The following is a 26,741-nucleotide window of genomic DNA, read 5'->3' on the forward strand; positions in this document are numbered from 1 at the left end:
ATAAAATTACAAAATTGTCTAAAGCCATGAGGTTTTAAAAGTCAAAAAAATATATTTTAAATTAATCAAAAGTCATAATAAAAAAGCCAACGTTTTTCAAGTCTAATTCTACTCATTCTAAAGTTCACGTCTGCTAAAAAAAAAAAAATATTCCCCAGTATACAATATATAAGAGAAACTGTTGTTCACGAAGAGTCTCTTTAGTGTGAAAACATTTCTCAATTTTTATTTTTTCAGCTTTGAGACCAGTTAGCACGATGAAGTCCTTTCTCCATATAAAGTCTAACCGTTCGTCAATTGAAACGCATTTCCCGTACCAAACTCTGCCATTCAACAGAGGAAGCCAAGACGAGCTTGGAATTTCTGGGGAAAATTACGTCACTGTTGGAATTGTGTGGGATACCCCCACCTCGCATTCCCAGAGCGCGCGCGTTCGAGCCCTGGCGTCTCTCTCTCTCTTTCTCTGCCACACAAAGCAGCAGCGTGAGCGCGTATCTCGTATAACGGGGCCTGTGCGAATCCGGGCGGAGTTTAGTCAAACGCGCTTTGCTGTGCCTTCAGCGGCTGGGCTGGGTGTGGTTTTCAAAACTCAGTTCCGTTAGCAGGAAATCGACTCTAGGACCACCACCACAGTACTTCTCAGAGCGACAAAGACGCAGTGAAAGTGTAACTTTGTCTTCGGGATCTGGAACGGATTTCAAGAGAAGCTTTTCCACACGGGCGGTGACGGTTGTTCACTCTTGCGCGTGGACATCAGCCGATGGGAAAAAGTTTGGCTTTTTGCTGACTTCATTTTATCAGTTCAGTTTGTGACACATCCGCGGGAGAAGAGACAAACAAAAAAAACAGACAAAATGCCGAAAACGGTAAGTACTCATGAGAAACGGAAGCCATTGTTTTGAGTTCGTACTGTAGCAAACAAAACGGAGAACAAGAGCTTTCACAGTGTGTGTTTTTTTTTAAAAGCTGCGCATTTTCGTTGAAACGGGAGACAGTAGCGACGCGTAGGCGCTCGGAAGGGGCGAGGATGGTCTTTCTCTTGCAGGCTTTATTGTCAGCCGGTTCCCGCGGCGGAACAGTAGGCCGTGCGCAGTGCACTATTTATGGCAAGAATTTATTATTTGGACAATGACGGTCGTTCATCCGATCCGAGCGCGCTGAAGAATAAATCGCTGTTGCAAATGAAAAAGGCGGTTTCTCTGATACTTTCGCTGTACATTGCATTTGATAAGAAATCGTCTAGACTGGTGAAGTTAGCATGTTTGTTTTCTAAACCATTTTATTCTAACAGACTTCTCTCTAGCAGTGTTTTGTGTTGTATAGGGGCTGAACCGTTACTCGGTGACAACCTGTAACCCCCTCTCTCCCTCCCTCCTCTCTCCCCAAATCCGATTGGCTTTCCATTAAAGTAGCTTTGAATAGACCGCGTCCAGCGTTGATGAGGATTTTGATTCATCCCAGTCAATTGAATCTTTTGAATGCATTCACACACAGAAAGATTTTTCAGATTCGTTCATTGACTATTTAAGATGCATCATTACGCCAGTAGGTGGCAACAAGAACGTCTTTTGTGTTACGAGTATTACAAAGTTTAACCGATTCCTTAAAGTCGTATTATGTTTTATTAAAGTTTTAGTGTCTACACATCTAGTAAGAGATTCAGGAAAGCGATTAAACCTCCATTAAGTATTTCATCTTGATAACAAAACAAAGGGTTAAATGTTTAATTAACTCCTGTGGTCATTTATGATTTGTGGTAAGGCTTTAGCCGTATTTAACCGTAACCACGTGGTTAAAACCAAGTATTTGTTGGCCTGTGAAAGAAAACCGAACTGAATGAACCGAAGTGAATGAGAACAGTTCGTTCAATTAAAATATTAATTTAAACCGATTCACATTTTCACTTCATTTTAAATTAAATCATGAAACCAAAATTGACAATTTTGCAGTAGGCTATTTATTATAAATAATTTATTTTAATTAATTGGTCCTCGTAATATTTAATGTGAATAATTTACCCTTCCTCTTGCAACTTCATCTCTTGTCTGATGACGTGTTTACCGGCACAAGACCAGGACATGTTGTAATTTTAAAGTCGACATGAAATGGTCGTTTTAAAAAAAAGATTGATGATTGGATCGTTGAGACGTTGTAGTGAAGCGATCTCGTGTGATTGACAAGTTGCCTCACACCAATGAACACGTCACCAAAGAAGAGAAGAGATGTCGCTGCATGAGAGAGGGCAAATTATTTTGATTAAAGAATGAGGGCACATGAAAAAAAAAAAAAAAAAGATGTGCATGGATAAAACATTTATAATAAATACTGAAATATTCCATTAAAACAAATCAGAATTCATGGTGAATTCAGAAAATAAGTTCATGGTGATATTAAAGCCTCTGTCCTGCCATGTAAGGGCACGTTTTTGATCTGATAAGTGATTTGGGACTAGAAATGAGGCATGTCAGAAGCGGCTGGTCCGGCATTTTTGGAGCTCGTCTGTCACTAGGGAGGACCACACGAGCTCATGGCACAATCTAAGGCAATTTTCCATGCCAAGGCGTGGTGCTCACTCAGAGAAGACAACAGCCTTTTTTGGGTTACACCTCGCAATTAATGAATCATTGTTTAGGTAAAGATTTTATTTAAGACCACAAACCAACAGTAGGATAGAAAGTTTTTAGCATTTATAATTTTTCCCCTCCATGAAATATTTTTCAGTGTTTGAGGGACAGTTAGTTATAAACTAGTATTGTATGAATCATATTACAGATATTCAAAATAACCACTGTCAAAAAAGTTCCATGGACATGTGCTATGGTCTTGGGCTTGTACCATACTAATCTTTGAAAAGTACCACATAAATGCCCAAATGGCAACAATAATCTTTTTATCTTATCAGGCTGATGAATTGAAACATAATTAGATTCCTGGCCCTTTTTGTGCGTCCATACAGAAATCTGAGTGTTTCAGTCATTAACACATTAGATAATTGATGAAGGTTATTAAATAGTGTTATGGCCTGTTTTCACAGACAGGGCTTAGATTAAGCCAGGATTAGCCTTAGTTCAATTAGGACATTTACCGGTAAGTAGCTTTTATAAATGTTCCTTAGAAGAAAAAAAGACATTACTGTGTGCATCTTAAGACAATACAGTGGCACTGACATAATTTAAGATATATCAGTGCAAGTTGCTTTTGGTTAAAACTGCTCAAACATGCATTTTAGTCTGGACTAGGCCTAAGCCTCGTCTGTGAAACTGGGGGTATATATTGCTCAACAGATTAGTAGTTTATACATGAGAATGTATGACTTAAAGATTCATGAGACGTTAATGCGCATGAAGCATTGTATACGTCATATAGGCTACTGTAAGAATAATTTTTGTTAATTTAATGCAAGTTATTAGTCATTTGAGTGCTGATATTTTGGTTAAGCTCAATTTAATTTAAAGATTGTTTTCTCAAAATAGCTCAATCACATCCTTACACAAATAGCTTACATGTAGTCATAGCTTATAGGTAGTTTCCTTTTTTATCTGTCCTGTTCGGAGTGAAGGGAAATTCAGTTGGGTGTAAATATAGACGTTAACCGGATGTAATATCAGAGGGGTTCAGGCTGAAAGAACAGATTAGGCACTATAATGAAGAGTGTCGGTGTAGTTGTGTGGCAGACTACTGCACACTAAATACTATTTTCTGGAATAGATGGATTTTGATGAGAACGGAAATCAGTCTAGTATAGGTAAATGTGTTTCTCTTGTCTTTGGGGACATCGGATACATTTTTAGAGGTTTTTGGATCTGCATATAGAATCATATTGGACTGCAAAATGAGTCAGAACTTTTTTTGGCCGTTGTTTTAGACTCCTGCCAAGTCCAAGTGTCTCTTTCCGATAATGACTCAAGGTTTCTGTGCTTAGACTGTGCTTACATCACTTCCTGTCTGAACGTTTCCTGTTCGGGGCCAGCTAGGCTTGACGCTGCCGCACAGTACCTTATTTGGAGTTTCACAGAACTACGGCGTGCGTGCACATACACCCTGTCACACACATACACAGCTTTGTGTAGTGAGCATGGGCCCCTTTTCCGCTACAGATTTCTGTTGCCCAGAATGCAGCTGTGTAGCACAGCTAATATACTAGAATGGCCTCTTTTTTCGAATCCACACACTTCTCTCTCTCTTTCCCTTCACTCACATGCATTCACAGTCGCACATATGCATTTATCTCCAGTCATCAGTTCCTCTCAGTGTAATTAGTGGCAGTGGGAGTTTTGTGACCTCTGTAGGTTCAGGTCACAAGGAGTGTGCAGGCGAGAAGTGAGGGACTTGTAAAGGTCAACTTAACACTATAATCCATGTGCAATCTTTTTTTTTTAAACAGTTTTGTGTAAATATATAGCCAGATCTGTTATTTGAATCAGGAGTTTACATTACTATTTTAAGAAGTTGGGGTTGCTATGATAAAAAAAAAAACCTTGTTCATCAAGGCTTTATTTATTTGATCAAAAATACAGTAAAACAGTAATAATGTGAAATGTTATTAAATTTAAAATAACTGTTTTCTATTGTAATATGTTCCTTTGATGGCAAACAGAAACAGTTTTGTTCAATATTTTTATGGAAACTTTTAGGATTTTTAAAAATAGAAAGTTATAGAAAGTTCACAAGAACTCTTCTTACATTTTAATGTCTTTATCGTCACTTATGGAAAATAAAAAGCATCCTTGCTGAATAAAAGTATTCGCCTAGTTACTTTACAAAAATCTTACTGACCTCAAACTTCTGAACGGTAGTGTTTTTTGCAATCTGCATCTTTTTAGTGAATATTTTCTGGATCATAGCTACTTGTTAATATCCTCTTTGCCATCCTATTGAAGTTTAGGTTTAATTCTATTGACAAAAGTACACAAATATGTTTTGGTCTAAAGGAGTCTAATCTAATTTAGAACCATAGAGATGATCCAGACGCTTCTGAAATTAGTATTACAGTCAATAATGTCTAAATTGTAACCTATTGACTTGAGCATTATTTTCTTAAATATACTGCAAAAAAATAATTCTTGACTTGGTTCTAAATGACCAAATCATGAGGTCAGAAGGGGGTTGGAGGTCTCTGGTATGTGCAAAGTGGATGGATTAACTAACACACACACACACACACACACACACTCTCAGATTAATGATCTTTAATAAGGTAAAGCTCCAGGGGGGTTTGAGGGGAAAGTTCTAGAATTTGTTGAACAGTTCACATCTCGATGGAGGAAAACTGCAGCATTGAAAGACATCTCACTTCAAACCTAATGTGAGTCGAACTGTATGTGTTTAAAGTAAAGCAATACAAATAGATTGTTGAATTAATAGTTAGGCCTAAGTAAATTTGCAAGTGGTTTTCAACTGTCACATGAAAAGCTTTGAGCAAGATGTTTTGTATAGGACTATTATGCAAATGCAAAATACTGGTGTCATTTTTTTTCTCTGCTTTTTATTTTTGAAGAACTTCCACTTCAGAGTAAATGAGCTGTATTCATTTACCGGCAGAAGCCTTTGGTGTAGAGTAAGGACCTCGATTATTTAATCGGCTACTCCAGTCTTCTATTTAAATGTGTTTTTGTGAGATAGCCCATTGTTAAAATGGAGACTAATTTTGATTTCAAATTCATATCCACATTCTAAAAATTGCTGGGTTGTTTCAACCCATGTTTGGGTAAAATATGGACAAACCCAACTGTTTGGCTTGAATTAATTCAGTTAATAAAAAAATGGAAATGGTTGGTGTTGCCCATATTTGATTAAAACGTGGGTTAAAACAACCCAGCATTTTTAGAGTGCCCCTAAGGCTGTGTGTGGTTCTATTTTATTTCAGTATTGGAACATCTGCATTGGAAGTTCCTGATAATATGTTTGTGTAATTGCATAGCAGTGTGTCTGTAAATCGGATTTCAAGAGGGAGATTTGACCCTGCACTGCAGTAACAAGATGCTCATGAAAATATTTCTGTTCTCTGCAATATGGAAGTTCTGAACAGTTCCTTTTTAATGATTGTTCTTTAATTTCTACTATTTGCATAAATGTTCTTTATGCTGTGCTATTTTAGAGTTTGTGACGGACGGACTCTAGCAAAGAATGGTCTTGAGATAAACGTATGCCGTTTTCATAGATTAAAAAAAAATCTGTACATTTGTACAATACAATTTTTAAATTTTGTTTATTTTTCGACCATATAAGGGAGAAATAAATGATGATAATCTAACTCTTATAGTGCAATAGTGCAAGTGCAGTGAAGCTATATATGTTCTTGGTAGTTTGCTTCTGTTGCATGCTACAATGGTGGGACACACACACACACACACACACACACACACACACACACAAGGTAGTTAAGCTAATTATCGACAGCCTGTTATTGATGTCTTCATTGATCACTTTTCCATTTTAACCATGGACCAACGTTGTGTGGGCAGATGTGCAGTAAATATACAAGGTCAGATGAGGATTAACCAAAGATGCACTGATTCTGCAGTCTCAGTTTTTTTTTGAGGGGGAAGTATTGTAGAGTCATTATCTTAAACCGCATAACCAAAGGAGGGAGAGAAACAGAGTTTGACTTTCACCATCAAGCTAGTTAGTGGTGGGTAACGGTAGAATAAACACAAATATACAGAGTCTATGAGCTTTTTATCTCCCCTCATCTGCCTAATTGAAACGGCAGCCATTTTGTCCCTGTTTGAGTGCATATTCAGGCCTACAGACCGTGTGTGTAAATGGGATAAGAAACACTGTGAAACTTGTGCCGATTGTTCTATATTGGATTTGTCAATGAACTTGTGCCAGTTAGTTCAAATATTTGCTCTAATAGTCTTTTCAGTGGAGTAATTAGATTTCCCGTTCTGACTTCAAGTGTTTTTGTAGGATTCAGTCATGGGCTTGCTAATTGATATTGGTGTTTGTTTGAGAAATACAAGTCATTGTTTGCCAATTTTTGGCTCTGTCATAGCCTGTCTACTGCATAAGCTGTTCCCTAAAGACAGCAGCATCCTAACTGAATTGAATCCTCACATTTTGAAACGCGCTAATTAGTTACCGGTAGTTACAACTCTGCATGTCACTGACAATACGCTGCTCAAAAGAATGCAACAGTGCCTGTCTACGTTTTCAGCAGTCTTGGTTCTGGAAGTATTTTCTCAACACATCTTTGATTAATTTTGTCCAGCATTTATTTTGCAAGCTGTCTGATGTTTTTTGAGTTTTCATTTCAATTAATCCAAGTAAATGAAACACTCACAACACAAGATGTCACCAAAATCACTATGTCCCCTTTAAATCTATCAGAAAATTATGTAAGCGTACCGAATTATATAGAATCGTATCGAAATTATATCGAATCGTATCGTTGGCTGAATATCGTGATATATATCGTATCGTGAGCTGAATATCGTGTATCGTATCGTATCGTATCGTGAGATTAGTGTATCGCTACAGCCCTAGTATTTTGCCCATTTTATTTTTCCCACAGGGATTTTTAAAAAGTCTTCAGCAAAAAGCTATAAGCCATGAACTGAATTAACCAACTATAAGCATTACAAACTTTGATTTCAAGCAGAACATTTTTTAAAAAATCAGACATGTAATTCAGGCTGTTAATGAGAGAGAAAACTACAATCCCGAGAAACACTGCAACTGACATAATCAAGATAAAAATGATGGATTAATATAAAACTATTGATTTAAGTTGTTGACTGTTTATTTCAAAATATGCATAGTATGCAATACAAATATTTGAGGATATGGGAACCTAACTGTTCATCATTCAGTTTTCTTCATGGGAGTGAACGGTCATTGCAGAGCATTTTTCACAGAATCATGGGTAATGTAGTTTTTCACTAGGAATTCTGCTGTTAAACACAATATTTGAAAAATTACTTGCAATAATGCAGGCTGGTGGCTTTAAATCAAGCATAAACTATCTGATTTAAAAAATGTACACGCTATCGTTCAAAATCAAGTCCCCTTTGGAGAAAATTAATGGGATTTTTATTTTTGGAACCTGACTGTTGCACTCTACTGTTTGAAGTTAGCAGGTTGTTAAATCTTATAACCTCATACTCTACTTAACATAAATAATATGCATAGCAGCACACAAATATTGGGTAAAATAGTTATACTAATTCTAACAATGCCTTCTATATTTTTCAGCAATGAATGTAATAATGAATGAAGTATCTACATTTCTCTCATATCCCTAACCATCTTGGATTATTTTTTTGGGAACAGAACTACATTTTGGAAATGAGCTATGTTTACTTTATTTTACAAGTGCAAATACTATATTTAGCCTATTCTTTATTGGTTCTTTGGGTAAGTGTGAGTATTATTGTTCGGTGTATGAGGGCGTCTGAGTAAAGGCAGGGTGATAAGAATAGAACCCTGGCGGGTCCACTGTGAAGACCACACCCATCTCTCTCTCTCTCTCTCTCTCTCTCTCTCACACACACACACACACACACACACACACACACACACACACACACACACACACACACACACACACACACACACACACACACACACCCTGACCAGGCAGAACTACGTATTTGAGTTCCCGTTTCATGAAGCCATGAACTATTTTTATCCTGTGAATCCACCTCATGATTAAGAGAGTCCATTAATCGACCAACACACACACACACACACACACACACACACACACACACACACACACACACACACACACACACACACACACACACACACCTACCATTAATGACAGAGAGCAAGAGAGGCTTGTGTTTATGAAATTAACTCTCTCCCAGACCCAGAGAGGAGTGGAAGAGGAAAGAGCAGAAAAGTCATACAGTCGTTGGGATGGGAAAGCTCTGCTTGTTCTCTTTTTGTTCCAACTGGCTGATGTTAGCCTGTGAAACAGCAGAACTAGGATTCTCTCACACACACACACGAAAATCTAATTAATCACCTCACCTAAAGTCATTCCTAGAGTGCTTGATGGTTACCATTCTGATAATGCAAACTCAGGCAGGACACACTAAACACACCTGGGTTTCAAACATGTGGTTTCACAATTCTTTTCTGAATGCCCAATGGTCAGTTATAATATTCTGAAGCACCAAAACATCTGACATTTAATGGCGATAACAGCTTAGTGTGTGGATATGACAAGATAAGGAAATGTGAATATAAAGTCATGTGTAGAAATGCAGCTTAAAAAGGTTAGTGTGCATAGTTAAGTAGATATGAGGAATGGTGTGGATATGAACGAATTAGGGACTTTCTGGATATTTGGGAAGTTGGTAAAGGAATATGTTGGTGTAAAGCAGGCCATAAACACCATTGATATTGAGAGGGACCATATAATTATAGATATGGCCAAATTGCTGCTCCGCTGCAACTACGCATGCACTCTATGTTGTTAGGATGACAAAGTTAGAAAATGTAACATTTTGGTTGGTCTGCCTCAGCGGTGATTGAGAATGTCAAAATTAGTTTTGTGAATCAAATAAAGAAAGAGGCCAAAATTTAATTTGCCGTGATTCTTCACTTTTATCTGTGAAAGATTGTGAGGTAAGTCGCATGCGCCTCTATATTCTTTTTAAATAGAATAGTTCATATTGGACAGACTCATTTATGCCACTTTTAACTGAAAATACTGGTCTCTGACATAGCTATCAAATCTCATTTGAGCTTTTCTTTGTCATGATCGCATACAGGACGCACAAGAATCAATGCCGTTTGGCTTCATTGATGTGCAAATGTATGTTGTGCTTAGAGTCTCAGCACATGAACAGAGGTCTGGCTCACAGACAGCTGCTAGATAAAGCAGGATATTACGGCTGAGCTGTGCCTAAATTAAGCTATTTATCCCTTGCACACACAGTCAAAGCCGGTTAAAAGTCTTTAGTCCAGTAGAAGAGCTTTATGTGAACCACATCAATCAGACTGAAATGTATATATATTAGGTTTATTGACCTATTTGGTCTATTATTGTTTTTTTCACAGGTGTCCATATTTCATAGACATTTTCACAGAAAAGTAGTAAAGAGTGAAATAAAAATAATTGGCTGACTTTTATTTGGATAATTGTAAATTAGACAGAAGCTGCATTGTACTGCGAATGATTCCTCTCACTGATGTTATTAACAGGAGGTGTGCTCTGATTGGTTGTTATTGTATAGTGAGAAGAAGTGAGGCGCATTGCTTAATGCGTGTCCATGGTTACTGGAGGTGTGGTCATCTGCATCCTGTGGGGTGGAGGTGGAGATGGGGTGAGAGAGTCAAAGAAAGGGAGGGATATCTTTTTCCATTTGTCCCCCTTGCTGTTTCCTTCTATTGTTTTTATCTTATCCAGACTTCCAGAGCTCAATCGATCATTTTTAAAATAGCAAGACACACACACTCAATTCACACTTATTTGTAAAGCTCTTTTCACAATACATATTGTTTCAAAGCAGCTTTACAGAAGATGCAAGTGTCTACATTAAATTTAGAGTGATCTGAGTGATGTCCAAGTTATTTGTTTCAGAAATGTACATATACAAATCACGCAGTTAGCTAACAATGTATTAATTTAAACAATGTATTCAAGGCAGAATCAACGAGCTCATTGAAGTAAAGAATGTTGTTAAGAAATTATATATAGAAAAACATTTAGAATTGGTGCATGTTGATTCAGAGTTTGCGTCATCTGAAGTCCTCACAGGAGTTGGAGTCCTCTCGAGTCATCTCATTATACACACACCTGCACGCTCGCATACATCTAAGGACACACAGACACATAATGCCTCTTTTAGAGTACTCTGTGATAAGAATACAGGCATTTTCTAGCTATGAAAGATGTTTAAGCTGTCTACCAAAAAGAGGGATGTAATTATTTTCATTGCTCATGCTTTCACATTAAAGGAACACTCCACTTTTTTTGGAAATAGGCTCATTCTCCAACTCCCTTAGAGTTAAACAGTTGAGTTTTACCGTTTTCGAATCCACTCCGGGTCTGGCGGTAGCACTTTTAGCATAGTTTAGCATAGCTTAGCATAGATCAGGAGCAATGATATTACAAACTTAGTGCCCGTCATGTTGGAAGTTACCTAGCTGGGGACTATTTTCAGGAATGAGAGTATAGTTCCTAGTTATATTGGCCTAGAAAATCACAACTTTTCATTTTCTGTTGGTCTTAGTACATTATGTAACTACAGAAGAGTCAAGTTTTAAATAGGACAAATATCGAAACTCTTTGGTCTTTTTTTTTTTTTTTTTTGAGAGAGAGAGAGATGCTAACGGTGTAATCAGATTCAATGATCTTTGCTAAGCTATGCTAAAAGTGCTACCGCCTGACTCTGAGATCGGCTGAATGGATTCAAAAACGGTAAAACTCAACTGTTTAACTCTGGGGGAGTTGGAAAATGAGCCTATTCCCCAAAAAAGTGGAGTGTTCCTTTAAATAGGAATCAATTAAACAATTGTAGTTTTGTGGTGAATAAACTTGTATTTTTGTTTGAACATATTGAATGCATTTTTATTGTATTATACACTACTGTTAAATTAGGTTTTTAGATGAGAAGTCTCTTCTCTTATGCACAATGCTGCATTTACTTGTTCAATCACAAATGAAGTGCTGCTTAATATCTTTTCAGGATTCTTTGATGAATAAAAAGTTCAAAAGAACAGCAATTATTTGAAACCGAAATCTGTTGTAACATCATAAATGTCTTTTGATCAATGTTATGCATTCTTGCGCTAAATTTAAAAGTATAAATAAACCCCAAACATTTAAAGAGGAGTCTATGTGGTGGTATGCTCAATTTACTGCCTGTCGGTTGGCATCTAAATCTGTCTTTCTGTCTGCATTCATTAATTAATGTGTGTATATTTTTTCAGATCAGCGTTCGTGTGACTACGATGGATGCCGAGCTGGAGTTTGCCATCCAACCCAGCACTACAGGGAAACAGTTATTTGACCAGGTGTGTATGTGTAAACTTGGTACTTTTTTATTTTTTAGAATTTCTTTCTTGGTAGCCCTGACCACATTGAGATCTCATTGGTTCAAAATCCTGCTCCTCGTAATTGTACATTAAATGTCTGTGAATATTTCAATTTCAGTTATGAACAGACAAATCTACTGGCAGTGGAAACTAGGTTAAGACAGCGTCAGATGAGCTGTGTGTGTGTGGGTTTGTGTTAAGTTTAAGAAATAAAAATCTTTCTTGTGAGGGAATTCTTCCTTCCTCCACCCTTCCTCTTTCTGACTCAGCTTCTTCCTCAGGCTGCAATTCTGTACAATCCCTTCTTCCCCGCTCTTAGTCACTCTGTCCATCACATCCATGAAGCCACTCTTTCTTAAACTTGATAATGGGCAGCTTTGTTCCTGAGCAACCTTTTAATTTCACACACACACACACACACACACACACACACACACACACACACACACACACACACACACCAACCATTCATTCTTCAGGCAGTTGTGTAGGTTGAGTCCTATTTTATTTTATTTTTTTTAGCAGGATTTAGTCTTCAGTTTGAGCAGAGGGTTTGGGATCAGAAGGATTCAGGTTGACATAACAAATCTTTAGAAGTCAATACCAGTACCACTGAAAATCATCTTTCATGCCACAGTACAAAAAAAAAAATACAATATTTTTTTGTACATTTTAATTAAATGTTGAGAAAATTTTAATCTAAATTAAAACAGATAAATAAAAATTACAGCAATGGCCTTCAAGTGTATTTAAAATTATTATTATTTTTTTCACAATTTTTACATTTTAATGCTCGGCCAAGTATTTAATCAAGACAAAGAAATTAACAGTCAGCAATAAAGGTCTATTAGACAGCATGTACACTGCCTAGTGCACAAATTCAATATTTTTACATACATCTAATAATTTGTCCCATCTGTTTACATTCTCTTAAGGCTGACTGTATGCTGCCATTCAAAAGTTTGGGGTCAGTAAGGTTTTTCATTTAAAGGAATTAATACTTTTATTGTGTGTATTTACATTATTATGTCGCCAAAATCGCTAATTCATCCAAAAAGTGAATGAGTGTTGAAAGCAACAGCCTATCGGTCAGTCAGAACACTTATAAGAAATTGAGACTAAACTTTTACTGCATAATTACTTTGCAGAATACTTGCCGAATTACTGGTATGTTTTGAAAATCCCTAGTCTATGTGGTACTTTAGTGTGTGGTTGTTTTTAATACAAGTGAATGTGTAACCAACTTTCTTGCTACTAACCATCCAGCTGTGCAGACAGCATGACGTTATATTCAAAAGACAGAAAAAAGCGTCATTTTGTTTACAAATCATATATAAACACAGCTGCCTCCATTTATTTTCCCTTTCTCCAAATTTACTCATCACTCTCATCTCTCATTCTCTTTCTTTCTCTGTTTAACTTGCATCATTTTCAGACACAATACAGTTTGATCGGTCCAGTAGTGAGCCAGCATTTTTCCAGTAGTAAGCCAGCACCTCACATTTTCCATTGCTCTCTGTCTCACACACCCTCTTGACCGGAAATATCCGTGTCTTCTCTGCATATGTCATCACATTCACAGCATCTCTTGAGCATCTAACTCCTGCTTTAAAGCTTAATACACACTGAACATTTTGCCTCCTGGAGGTGCTGGTGGTTCTTACTGAAGGTTAAACCTGATACGTTATTAAAGTTTAACTCCATGTGAACTGGAAGTTGCAACCAAGTGAAACTGTTATAGCGCACCTCCTCTATATCTCTCAGCGGAAGCAGATTGTTCACCACAAATGTGTAAAGTGTAAAGTAATGTGTGCTAATAAAGTATTTCATGATGACTTTAAGGATTGTGAAACTAGTCCACTGATTATTTTTTTAATATATTTTTTTATTTGATAAAACTTAGCACCCACCCCCCCACACACACCACAAATAGTCAGCAAATAGTTTTTCTGCAAGTAGTCAGAATTTGTTCAACTATATTGAATATTAAAAATATCGTCCAGCTGTATTTCCCCTTTTTCAAAGTCCATGAAGGGGAATTTGAGGCTCTTTGGCCACATTCACTCATCAGCAGAATACAGTTGACAGTCCTGTATTTGAGTCCTGAATATGGGGTTGTGTTCTCACAGTTCAGTTTTTTACGTGACAACTGCATTTTATAATTGAATTAACTGAAATTTCACAACCACATTCTCAAAACCTGTGACGTGTGAACCGTGCAAGAGAGCCACTCTGCGCTGCACAAACGTGTCTACTGTGTTGCTGCTTTTCTTATGTGGTTTTGCTTTTGGTAACTTGCAGAGACGGAGAAATGAGCTGTGCTGTGTCATCTGAAAGTTTTAGATCCAGTCACTGTTCTGCTCCCGCCAGTTTTGTGTTCTAAGCTCAACTCAAATGCTTCACTTTCCAGCCAGATATGAAAGCTGCTTTCAGACAATGAAGATTTGACGTTTGAAATTGCAAAAGTGATAAGACTTTTCAGATTAAGGACGTCACTGTCTTTGATATTACTTGAGTCATTGTCGCTATGGTTAATGGCAAGAGAATGCAGACTTTATTCCCGTTACACGTTCATACAGTCAGTATTCGAGACGCTACTGCAAGTTGCTGTTTGAATGGGACATTTCGAGGCTCACACCTGTAAGTAAATGCGGTTGTCAATCCCAAAACACTGACAGAAAGACATGGAAAAGGCACCATTCACACTATTACAGAAAGCAAGATAAACCGGTCTTCTCTTTTCCACATCCTATGAACTTGTAAAATCTTTGAGTGGATGCACATAGTATGGTTTTGAAAAAATGCTATTTTATTTAATGTGTCTGTTTTATAGGTTGTGAAAACCATCGGATTAAGGGAGGTGTGGTTTTTTGGACTTCAATACCAGGACACCAAAGGTTTTTCCACCTGGCTTAAACTCAACAAGAAGGTACATGTTTATGCATATAGCTGCTTTTTAGTGTCCCATTTGCACCAGGGTAAATTTTATACATCTATATATTTTTTGTCATGTTTTTTTTTCCTCATGAAAATGTCAGGATTTCATTGTCATATTCATTTGTAAATTTTACTCTGATTTAAGTTTAGTCAACAAAAATAACATTTTAGGTTGATCATAATGTGGATACATTTTGAAAATGTGTCCGTGTAACAGGCCAAACTTTCCAAAAAAATGTTTTAACCATCTTCAACATTTATCAACATTAACAAATTACAACATTTGAACATGTGTCCTTGCTGTTTACATTAGCTCATAAAATGCATTAAACAATTGGCTTACTGACAGATGTTAATGTGTTGTGAATTCTTCATCCTTTGGAAATCTTCAGTGTTTTAGATACGGCTTGCGTGTAGACCATTGTTGTTCACAAATGAATGAAAAATGATTTACATTTTAATAAAACATTTTTTTAAATTCTCATCTTCATTGACAAAAAGTCAAATAACACTTCCATCAGTAATGTTGCTGTCAATTTTTTGCTGATTACTTTCGAGTGAAACCTGCAGTTGTCAGCCTTTCAGAATTCCAATTTTCTTAGTAATGCATATCTCAATCATTTTACCCCATGTGTAACAAATAAGTGTCATTATTCCACCTGCCTGTTCAATGTCAATTTTTTATTAAATGACTGTTAAACCAAAAGTGATTCTTGTTTATTCCTTGTTGTCTAGGTTACAGCTCAAGACGTCCGCAAGGAGAGTCCTTTGCTGTTTAAATTCAGAGGAAAGTTTTACCCTGAAGACGTTTCTGAGGAGCTGATTCAAGAGGCGACTCAAAGACTCTTCTTCCTTCAGGTGTGTGTGCGCGCATGCCTCTATACGCATTGTCTCTATACATTTCTGTACTGTCTAGGGAAGGTTAAACGTATTACACAGAATGCATGTCAATTTGAGTGGATGGAAATGGGTCTTGTAAAGTGATAATGTGATATTGCTCAATCTGGTTGTCAGTGAAGGAATTGTACCGGCAGATATACTTGCAGTATAGGCAAACATTAAAGCATTCATTCCCGTTGTTTGTTTAAGGTGAAAGAGGGGATCCTGAACGATGATATCTACTGCCCCCCGGAGACTGCAGTGTTGTTGGCGTCTTATGCAGTGCAGGCCAAATATGCTGACTACAACAAAGATCTTCACACTCCTGGATACCTGTCCAGTGAGAAACTGCTCCCACAGAGGTGTGTATTCACAGATATTTTAGTGCTTGTGGCGAAGCGCAGATGATTGACAGAAGGTGTGTTCTGATCTGTTTTCTTATGAGGTGTATGAGTGTTTCTCCAAAGCATCACGAAGCATGAAATTATTTAATAAAAGGAATCCATAGAGCTGTGAACTGTATTATATTGTACTTATTAACTGTACAATATTTACAAATGGCAATAGACCTCATAGTTCAATAACTGTTCATAAATTATGAAATGTTCAATCCCGCTATAAAGCAGCTCTGAAGAAAACAGTGATGTCTTCATCAAACTCAGTTCAGTTCTCATTCAATAGTGTCAGTGCAGTCAAGTAAAATTAAAATATCAAGAATATTACAATGAAAGACTTTAATCTTCAAGCATTTTGTATAATGGTTGTTTTCAAATTTCAAAAACTTTCAGTCACATAGTCAATAAATAAATGATATCTTAAAGACACATTCAACAGATCTCATTTTCTAAATAAATAGTGCAATATTGCTATGAAATATTTTAAACTTTTATTCACCAATATATTGGAATGCATGTGGAGTGATGTATAATAACTTCTTTGTACTAGAGCTGCAATAACTACAATCTGTAATGAAGATAGCTGACAATTATTTTTTGTACTTAATTGTTTATTATTAGTTTTATTGTGCACGGATAACTTTTGTCAGTGACGTCACTCACTTTACAGTGATACAAGTTTTTCTGTGAGAAAATGTATTTTAAAAATTGGCCGTAGCCTTAAAGCATTAGACATATTCAGAGTAGTGTCATATTTAATTTTTGACAGGAATGAAAACCAATGCTGTGAAGGATGGAGTACAGTGCGTTTGATGTATTGTACTGTTGTTTAACAAATATCCGATTGTTCAGCTGTTGCAAAAAACAACTTTCACCTGACAAAAACTGTTTTAAAGTTGTGAGTTGTGAATATCTAGGACCTTTATACAGTGTGTGCAATTGTAAAGACTGTACGTCTATCCCTCACAGCTTTGTTTTCATCTGTGTTAAATCCAATATGGCGTATAACCTGATTAGGTATATCACTCAGTGCTTAATGTTTTGTTTAGAAAGTATCAGCCAAAGAACATGTTTGCGTTTCTAAATGTGAGCATGTATGTGCTATCTTTTCTCTACAGAGTTCTGGAACAGCACAAGCTGAATAAGGAGCAATGGGAGGAAAGAATTCAGGTCTGGCACGAAGAGCACAAGGGCATGTTGAGGTACAGCCAATGGAATGCGCTCGTGCTTTTTTTTCTGTTTTATCGCTGACTGCAGTGACCCTGTCAATCACACACACCAGACAGAGTGATAATGTGTATCTGTGTGTTTCAGAGAGGACTCGATGATGGAGTATCTGAAGATAGCTCAGGATCTGGAGATGTACGGTGTGAATTACTTCAGTATTAAGAATAAGAAAGGATCCGAGCTGTGGCTGGGTGTGGACGCCCTGGGACTCAACATCTACGAGCAGACTGACAAGTACTGATAAATTTAACATTCATAAACAAATGAACGGCTTTGAAACGTGACAAAAATATATTTGGTTAAAAAATGCACTGCAATAAAAAGTTTAGTAAGAATTTGCTTTTTAAAGAAATTAACACTTTTATTCAGCAAAGGTGCATTCGATTTGAACAAAGGTGACAGAAAAGACCTTAAAATAAATGCTGCAGAAAATATGTATGTAAAAGTTTGGGGTAGTTTTTCTAAAGAAATTAATACTTTTATTCACAAGAATGCATTAAATTGATCAAAAGTAAGAGTTATTTGAACTTATTTAATTTGTCTATTTTAAGCAGGACAACCATTTTATACACAGATAATAATAAATGTTTCTTGAGCATCAAATCAACTTATAATGATTTCTGAAGAATAATGTGACACTAAAGACTGAAGTATGATGCTGAAAATTCAGCTTTGATCGCAGGAATAAGTTACGTTTTAAAATATATTCAAATAGAACATAGTTATTTTAAATAGTAATATATTTTGAATCATGGAGACTTTCAAAAAATCGTTAACACTTTACAATAAGGTTTCATTAGTTGGCATTAGTTAACTACTTTAGCTAACATGAACTAAGATTGAACAATATCTCCTCAGCATTTATTCATCTTAGTTACTGTTAATTTTTACATTTATTAATAGAATACATTATTAAAATAAAAAGTTGTATTCAACATGAATGCGCTATGAACTAACATAAACAAACAATGAACGGCTTCATTTGTATTACCTAAAATTAACAAAGATTAATAAATACTGTAATAAATGTATTGCTCATTGTTAGTTCATGTTAGTTAATACATTAACTAATGTCAACAAATGAGACCTTATTGTAAAGTTACCAACAAATCTAACACACCCCAAAACATTGAACAGTACTGTCAATGATTTAATTGTAAACGTATCATTTAACAATTAATTAATTTTCTGGGTACTCAAAGCGCTTTACATATAAGGGGGGAATCTCCTAAACACTAACAATAATTAAAAGAAAATTATTATTGTATTTAATTGTAAGGCTTATTACAAAATCACACGTTACAGTTTTAAACTGTATTGTATTAGATATTTTCCTAATTTTATTAACATGGGCATGTTCTGTAAAAAGTACAATCAATAACAAATTAAATGAGCAGCATAATATTTACTTTGTCCTCATGAGCTTGACATCCATTGTTTTAGTTTAGCGCTTGCTTTCACTGACCAGACCATTTGTTTAAAAAAAGAACAAACAAAGAAAAGGTTTCTGGCATCTTGTACCATATTTATGGAAAGTGATATGTATTACTGTGCCAAAAAACTGACTCCCCTCTTCTCTCTTTCCAGGATGACACCTAAAATTGGTTTCCCCTGGAGTGAGATCAGGAACATTTCTTTCAACGATAAGAAATTTGTCATCAAACCCATTGATAAAAAAGCCCCGGTATGTCAAACATGATTTTCCTGCTGTCTGATTTATCACAGTTTCTGTCCAATTTTTCCTGCAAACAGGGTTTAGACAATAGCAGTGCTGTTGCTGCAAAGCAGTGAAGTGTTGTAATGTTTCATGAGAGATTTGAGGATGGTGAAATCACCGTATACACCAAAGACTTTCCATTGAAGCGGCACGTTTCTCTTTGTTACACAATCACAGACGCAAATAAGAGATTATATGTGGATATGTCTCCTTTTCATTTCATTCTTCAGTATTTCCAGTAGCTCCTGATCCCTCACTTCTCCCCAGGCTTTCTTTGGCTCTGTTCCTAAACTTGGGGAGCTCTTTATGTATGCAGCATTTTAAGGCATCATAGGAAGTAGATGTATAATGTTTTCTCTTTTTCCCCACAGGACTTTGTGTTCTATGCCCAACGTTTACGCATTAATAAGAGGATTCTGGCTCTGTGCATGGGAAACCATGAGCTTTATATGAGACGCCGTAAACCTGACACCATCGAGGTCCAGCAGATGAAGGCACAGGCCAAGGAGGAGAAAAACCACAAGAAGATGGAAAGGTGAGAGGAAAAAGGATAGACAGTTACACCACACAGAGGCTCTGATTTTGATCTGGATTGTGATCATTTCAGTGGTGATTTGGATTCTTTCCAGTGACTCAAATATTTCAGTGACTCTTTGTATGTTACATTATTACACCAATAGGTGGCAACCAGTTAATGTGCTTTTTCCTATTATAAGTAACTGGTAACTATTATAAGAATGACAAACTCTGTCATTCTAGACTGAATTAAGTCATAATGTTTTTTCATATCACATTTATAATTGTATTTTCTTGTTGAACAATATTGACTAAATTAACACGCATTCCTTGTTCATTCCTTCTTCTTTTTACTGTTTTTATTAAACTTTTTGTTATAAATTTAAAGGGTGTTCAACATTTGCTTAGAATAATAATAAAAAGTGAATGAATTAATAAATAAACATAAATAAAATACATAAATCGCTGACATCCTTTTAAAGGCATAGGTCACACAAAAATTAAAATGTTATGTTCCAAACCTGTATGAGTTTCTTTCTTCTGTTGAACACAAAAAAAGATATTTAGAAGAATGTCGGTAACCAGACAGTTATCTATTGAAGTGTTTTTTTTTTCCCCTACTATGGAAGTCAATGGCTGCCGTCAACTGTTTGGTTCAACTTTCTTCTAAATATCATCTTTTGTGTTCAGCAGAAGAAATGAACTCATACAGGTTTGTAACGACATGAGGGTGAATAAATGATGACAGAATTTTTATTTTTGGGTGAACTATCCCTTTAATGCTCTTGTCAGACACTAATGTACACTTTTTGTTAAAGGAAAAAAGTATTATAAAAAAAAGTAAACATAAATTAAATATAGTGTACATTTCAGTGAATACACAACATGCCGTTACATTGTTCATACATTAACATATATTAAAGCTATTTCCTTTTAAAGCAAAAATGTTTCAATTAGTGCCTACTTCAGTTGAAAAATGACAAACTTTTTATTTAGTTTGTTCATGAAGGTTCAGTTTAGGCCTTGTTCAGACTCAAAACACTGAATCATAATGTAGCTAGCCTACACCTTGAGAATTTATAGTGTTCATGCTTATATTTCTATGTGTGTTAATTTGATAAATTGATGGTTGTATGTCTAGATTAGTTCCTCTTCTAATGCATCTGTCTGTTTGTGTGTTTCTCTCTCTCACTCACTCACTCACTCACTAATGTTGCAGGGCCTTGTTGGAAGATGAACGTAAGAAGAGAGAGCAGGCTGAAAAGGAGAAAGAAAAGATTGAAAAAGAAAAAGAAGAGCTAATGGAGAGACTCAAAGTGATAGAGGAACAGACGAGAAAAGCTCAGCATGGTGAGATGGGGTGAAATTAGCTGTTTCTAATCTTTCATTTATTAATTAATGATCAATAATCCCTCATTATTGTGTGTGAGCAGAGCTGGAGGAGCAGACCCGCAAGGCGCTGGAGTTAGATCAGGAGCGTAAACGCGCTCAGGAGGAGGCCGAGCGCCTGGAACGAGAGCGCCGTCTGGCAGAGGAGGCCAAAACCACTCTGCTGCAGCAATCTGAGAGTCAGATGAAGAACCAGGAGCATCTGGTCAGTTACCGTGTCAACCAAGCTACACACTGTCAGCCACCATGACAGCACAATTCTAGTCACCATGACAACCTCACAATATCACCTACACAACCCATGCAGTCGGTTACAGTTGTAACCACGGTAACCAAACTACAATTATTCTGAAGTTTCCATGAGAACCAAACTTCATCCAACCACAGAGTGCAGGACACCCAGTTATATCTGTTCCCATGCAACTCTGAGGACCTGTTTACACTAGAGCTTTTTAGTTTTAAAACGCATAACTTTTGCTACGGTTACGCCTGGTGTCAACACTACTAGGTTTTCGACACTCAAAAACTCAGACTTTTGAAAACTCTTCGTTTTAGTTAAAAAAACTCTGTCTTAGACAGAACAAAGCGGAGACTTTTGAAAACGAAGCTGTGGCTTTTCTGGATCATTGCGTATCCTTCCCTGATTCATCAAGCCCCCTATCATATGACCATTACGCTACCGGAAGATGACAATAACAGACCTGCCTCAACGACCGTGTAAACAATAACATGGAGACGGAACTACAAGCTTTGCTGACTTTGTTGTCCTTTTTAGCAGCCATTGTGCATTTTATAATACTGCAGCTGCCTACTTGCGCAAGAGGCAAGCTATTATTAGAGCAATCGACAACTGTTTTAAATGGACAACACTTGTACACGCGCATGCCCTGTGCACATGAATGGTCATGTGACATGCGTTTTCAGTTGTGTAGTGTGGACTGAGACCTTTTCCGAAATGTAGTAGAAACACCCGTATGGACAAGGATCGTTTTCATTTTAAAACGCCCTGTTAAAACGAAAATGCACTAGTGTATACAGGGCCTGAGAATCTTATGTGTGTGTGTGTGTGTGTGTACAGGCCACTGAACTGGCAGAGTTGACCTCTAAGATCTCCTTGCTTGAAGATGCCAAAAAGAAGAAAGAGGACGAAGCATCAGAGTGGCAAATGAAGGTAAACATGGTTAATTGTCAGCAGGCGCCTTACAGCGGTGCGCTTACTGTCCATCCATCCAGAAAAATTACTAACAGTCATTGATGTTAGGACCAAAATGAAAGGGGTCATGATTAGCCCTCTGTTTTAAAACACTCTGTTTGAAGGGGCGTGTCTGCTGTGAGACTTCAGTGTAAACGCCTACTGCTGTGATTGGCTAACATTTTTGCATATAAAATAAGTATTACATGTGGAACCCTCTCAAATATTTAAGTATTTACTATACGTTTTTACTATTACAGCTGTGTCGAGATTAGAGAATCGTAAAAAGTGTTGATTATAGCATTATATTTAGATCTATTCCCATCACATGAAAGGTTGCATCGATGAGCATTGAGCAGATGACAGTCTGTTGATCGCGTGAATGTAGTGATATCATTGCAATGGGATTTCTGCACTCTCACGAATGCTTTCACCTTAAACAATGCAAACACGATGTAAATGCAGTAGAAGCTTCGTAGTGCAGTGTAACAGCATAATTGATTACATAATGGGAGTTTTGGCAAGTGTCCAGATAAACCCGCGCTGTGTGATTTACAGCTTTAGCGATTGTAATGGGGGCGTTCTTTGATCGCTTTCTGTATATAATTGAATGTGATGTAGACATAGGCATTGATCTTCTGCAAAGGTGGTCTTTCGTGGCACTACGACGTTATAATTCCACATATTTCAGATTCTGTTGTTTCAATAAAAGCTGTTTTTGGAATAACAAGGAAGTCTTTTAATTTACAGGATATTTTTTTTGTATTGTACAACGTCCTCTTAACTGTCAAAAGATCATGGGAAATTTGAATTCTCAGTTCATGACCCCTTTAATGTGGAAGGGATGTGATTTGTGAGGCTTTTATTACCACATTCAGGACATTAAGCTGGATATATAACTAAAGATATATTGCAGCCTTGGCTTGAAAATGTTTTAGTTTTGTCAAGAATATTCTTTCAGGATGCTTTATTTGATCAACTGAGAGTAAATACATTTATAATGTTACAAAAGATTTCTATCTCAAATAAATGCTGTACTTCTGAATTGAATATTCTTTAAAGAATTGTGAAAAAATGTATCATGTTTACACAAAAAAAATATTAAGCAGCACTAATGTTTTCATCATCGATAATAAGAAATGTTTCTTGAGCAGCAAATCAGCATATTAGAATGATTTCTGAAGGATCACATGACACTGAAGACTGGAGTAATGATGCTCAAAATTTAGCTTTGCATCACAGGAATAACTTGCATTTTCACAATATTACTGTTTTTACTGCATTTATGATCGCTAAAATGCAGCCTTGGCTAGCATAAGAGACTTCTTAGACTGACTTAAACTTCTAAAAAGATTGCAGACTGAAAGAAATGATTAATGAAAATTGATCAATTCCTAGGTTAAAATTATCTGTCTAACGACAGATCTAACCAGCCAATTTTGGTTAATTTCCAAAATAACATCCTGGTTTGAATTTTGTGAGTTAATGTAGTGCTGTGTCTTATCCAGGCCACTCAGGTGCAGGAGGACCTGGAGAAGACTAAAGAGGAGCTGAAGAACAAAGTCGTATCAACCCATGTCCAAGAGCCAGTGCACAGCGAAAACGACAACGATGAGGATGACAGCAGTGCAGAGGCCTCCGCCGAATTCACCTCCGCAGCAGCTTATAAAGACAGGAGTGAGGAGGAGCGCATGACGGAGGCTGAGAAGAACGAACGAGTGCAGAAACATCTGCTGGTGAGAACTAATTCACAAACACATTTAAATGGATAGTTCACAAAAAAATAACACTTCTTCTATCATTTACTCACCCTCATGTCATTCCAAACTGGTTTGACGTTTTTGTGTTTGCGAGGAGCACAAAAGGAGTTATCTTGCAAAATGTCCAAGCTGCACTTTTTCACTGCACTTTGCTAAAGCCTTTATTGTAATCAGTAGAGTAAATTTACTTTCAAGCGAAAACATCTTTTCAAAAGTCTCCTTTTTTCCACAGGCTCTTACTTCTGAGCTTGCTAACGCTCGTGATGACACCAAGAAGACCCAGAACGACATGATCCACGCAGAGAACGTACGAGCAGGACGCGACAAATACAAGACGCTTCGTCAGATCCGCTCTGGAAACACCAAACAGCGAATCGACGAGTTTGAGTGCATGTAAATGTACCACAGTCAGCCAACAGGGGGAGCTACAGCCTGCCTTTTGCATCATGCCTGCAGAGGAACTACAGTACCAACAATTCACCACTCCAAGAGAAAATAATGCCAAATATAGAATAATGCTGCACAATTCAAAAATCCCTTTAATTCAGGAGTGTTGTTTGGGTTACTGCATTATGATAAGGGAGATTTATTTTTTTTGCTTTGTGTTTTGACCTAGATGTAGCTTTTTTTATATTGGAAAACAGTAACAGTTTGCTGAATAACCGAACTAAAGGGTTTTTATTCTGTAAAACCAGGATTTCAGTAGGATTTGTTTTTTCTAGTGTTATGATAAACTCCGAAAGCACTCCAGAGAGACATGTCAGTGTGCCAAGACTGTTATTCAGATCAGTAGAGTTGATATCAAACTGCACAGTGCCATTGTGATGGTGCAATAGCCCAGCTATTGCTATAACATTGTATCTATGTGCCTTTCTAATAAAACGACTACAGTATAGATTAAAACACATGCCTAAGATCATGGCTACCTGCTCCCCATCAACCACTCTGCCAATATTGGCAGCCCACAAGAGCAAAAAGTGTGTGTGTGTCTGAGAGTGAGTGTGTGTGTCTGAGAGTGAGATCCCTGTTGATAATTCCTTTAGTTCTAGTTTCTCATGCTGCAGGTTTGTGGCCGCTCCCTGTTTGTGCCTTTTCACTGAAGAAAAAAGAAAGAGAAAATATCAAACTGTATTTCTAGTTTAGGTTTTAATCCTATTCTTATTTTAAGCTTCTTCTTTTTTTTTTAAATAAAAGAGACTGTTTTGTTGTTTTTGAGGCATTTGAATTTTTTCGCAGTATTATTTTGAAGAATCCTTAAATAGAATGACACTTAAAAAGCATCTTCTGGGATTATTTTTTCTCCCTTTATTTCTGAACAGTATTTACCCAGAGTGTACACCATTTTAAGTAGCCCTGCACTTGTAGGCAGTGCCTTAGTTGTTTATGGTCTATATTAGTTTTATTTTTATTCATGTGGCAATATGCTGCACTGAAGCAATATGACATGTCCCCAGCTGCTTTGGAAGAATTCTTCATTCTGATCTTACACTTAGATAATCTAAATTGTTTTGATATACAAAAAAATGGATCTCGTGATAAATATGAAGTTCTTATCATATACAACTCTCTTGTTAACCTGGGTGATTTCTCACCCTTAGGCTGCAGGGTTTTTTGTTTTGTTTGTTTGTTTGTTTTTTTTGTCAACCAATCACAGAAAAGATTGCTGCTTAAGATGTTTCCATTGCAACTGTCAATAAAATATTAAAAACGTCACCAATGCACTGGCTAGTTTTGTTCTTGCAGCATACTTCTGCCTCATTTGGGATACCTGTTTTGTGATGGCCTGTGCACATTTATTATAGACAGAGAGGCATATCTCTATTAAACAATGATAATGTATTCAGAAAATACATGCAAGCTTAATCGCCAAACCAGCATGTCCGTGTTACATTATGCAATGATAAAGATATCAGACAGCAAACGTGTCCTCCAGCGATTAAGATGCGTTTTTGGTGATTACACGCGGTCACCACTAAAAGGTGGAAACTGGGAATTTGGTCTAAAGTGCTTTAAGGAACACCCATCAGCCCAATGGCGGAATCCAATGGCATGGGTGAAGGTATTCAGCGTTTAGGTCTGTTATACTTGCGCTTCTGCAACGTTCACTTATGATGTGCCCCAATCATTCATAGGCCTTCCGTTTGACCAATCCTGGACACTGAAGAATAACACATTTTAAGAACCTATTTCATTTGAGGTATAAATGATGATTATTGAGTTTCCAGCATTTTCCTGGATTCCTGGCAGTCATGTTCTCTCTATTGTGTTAAATGAGTCAGATTCGCCCTTTGTCCTTTGCCCTGGCCCAGTCGTTGACTAGTTTAGCTGATTGGATCATTTGACTGATGAGATCAAGAAATCTCTTTGTAAATAAGCTGACTCATGCAGGCCACTGCATTTACAGACTATTGTTCTCATCACAATATAAATCCCTCCATGCATACCTGACAGCGGTGTGTGAGTTCTTAGTGCAGGAATCGAGACACTGACACAGCAAAAACACAAATATTTGTGGAATTTTGTTTGACCTATTCATGTGCCTTAAAGTGCTGCACCTGGTTTCGGGAGAGAGAAACAATGCTTATCAGATATCTTGAAGGTACACTACCCACAACAGGAGAAATAGGATAAAAGTGGTTCCTTGGTGGAATGATGACTGTAAGTTGCAATGAGAAATAAAGTACATCTAAATATCTTAGTAAGAATAAGTTTTAATTATATTGATTTGATTCATC

At 36.8% G+C, this 26,741-nt stretch overlaps 1 protein-coding gene across 1 annotated transcript; it reads left to right on the forward strand.

The window, feature by feature from the left end:
* The first annotated feature begins 202 nt into the window (after positions 1 to 202).
* Positions 203 to 25,719, forward strand: msna (moesin a). The gene is made up of 14 exons (XM_079607939.1): positions 203 to 866; positions 11,890 to 11,973; positions 14,828 to 14,923; positions 15,667 to 15,789; positions 16,021 to 16,172; positions 17,324 to 17,407; positions 17,520 to 17,666; positions 19,020 to 19,116; positions 19,521 to 19,684; positions 20,885 to 21,015; positions 21,099 to 21,259; positions 22,133 to 22,225; positions 23,755 to 23,982; positions 24,239 to 25,719. Exons 1-14 carry the CDS (start codon positions 855 to 857, stop codon positions 24,401 to 24,403), a joined length of 1,737 nt encoding a protein of 578 aa, XP_079464065.1. The 5' UTR covers positions 203 to 854; the 3' UTR covers positions 24,404 to 25,719.
* Positions 25,720 to 26,741: the final 1,022 nt, after the last annotated feature.

The sequence above is a fragment of the Phoxinus phoxinus genome (genome assembly GCF_949152265.1).
Source record: "Phoxinus phoxinus genome assembly, chromosome: 3".
NCBI lineage: Eukaryota > Metazoa > Chordata > Actinopteri > Cypriniformes > Leuciscidae > Phoxinus > Phoxinus phoxinus.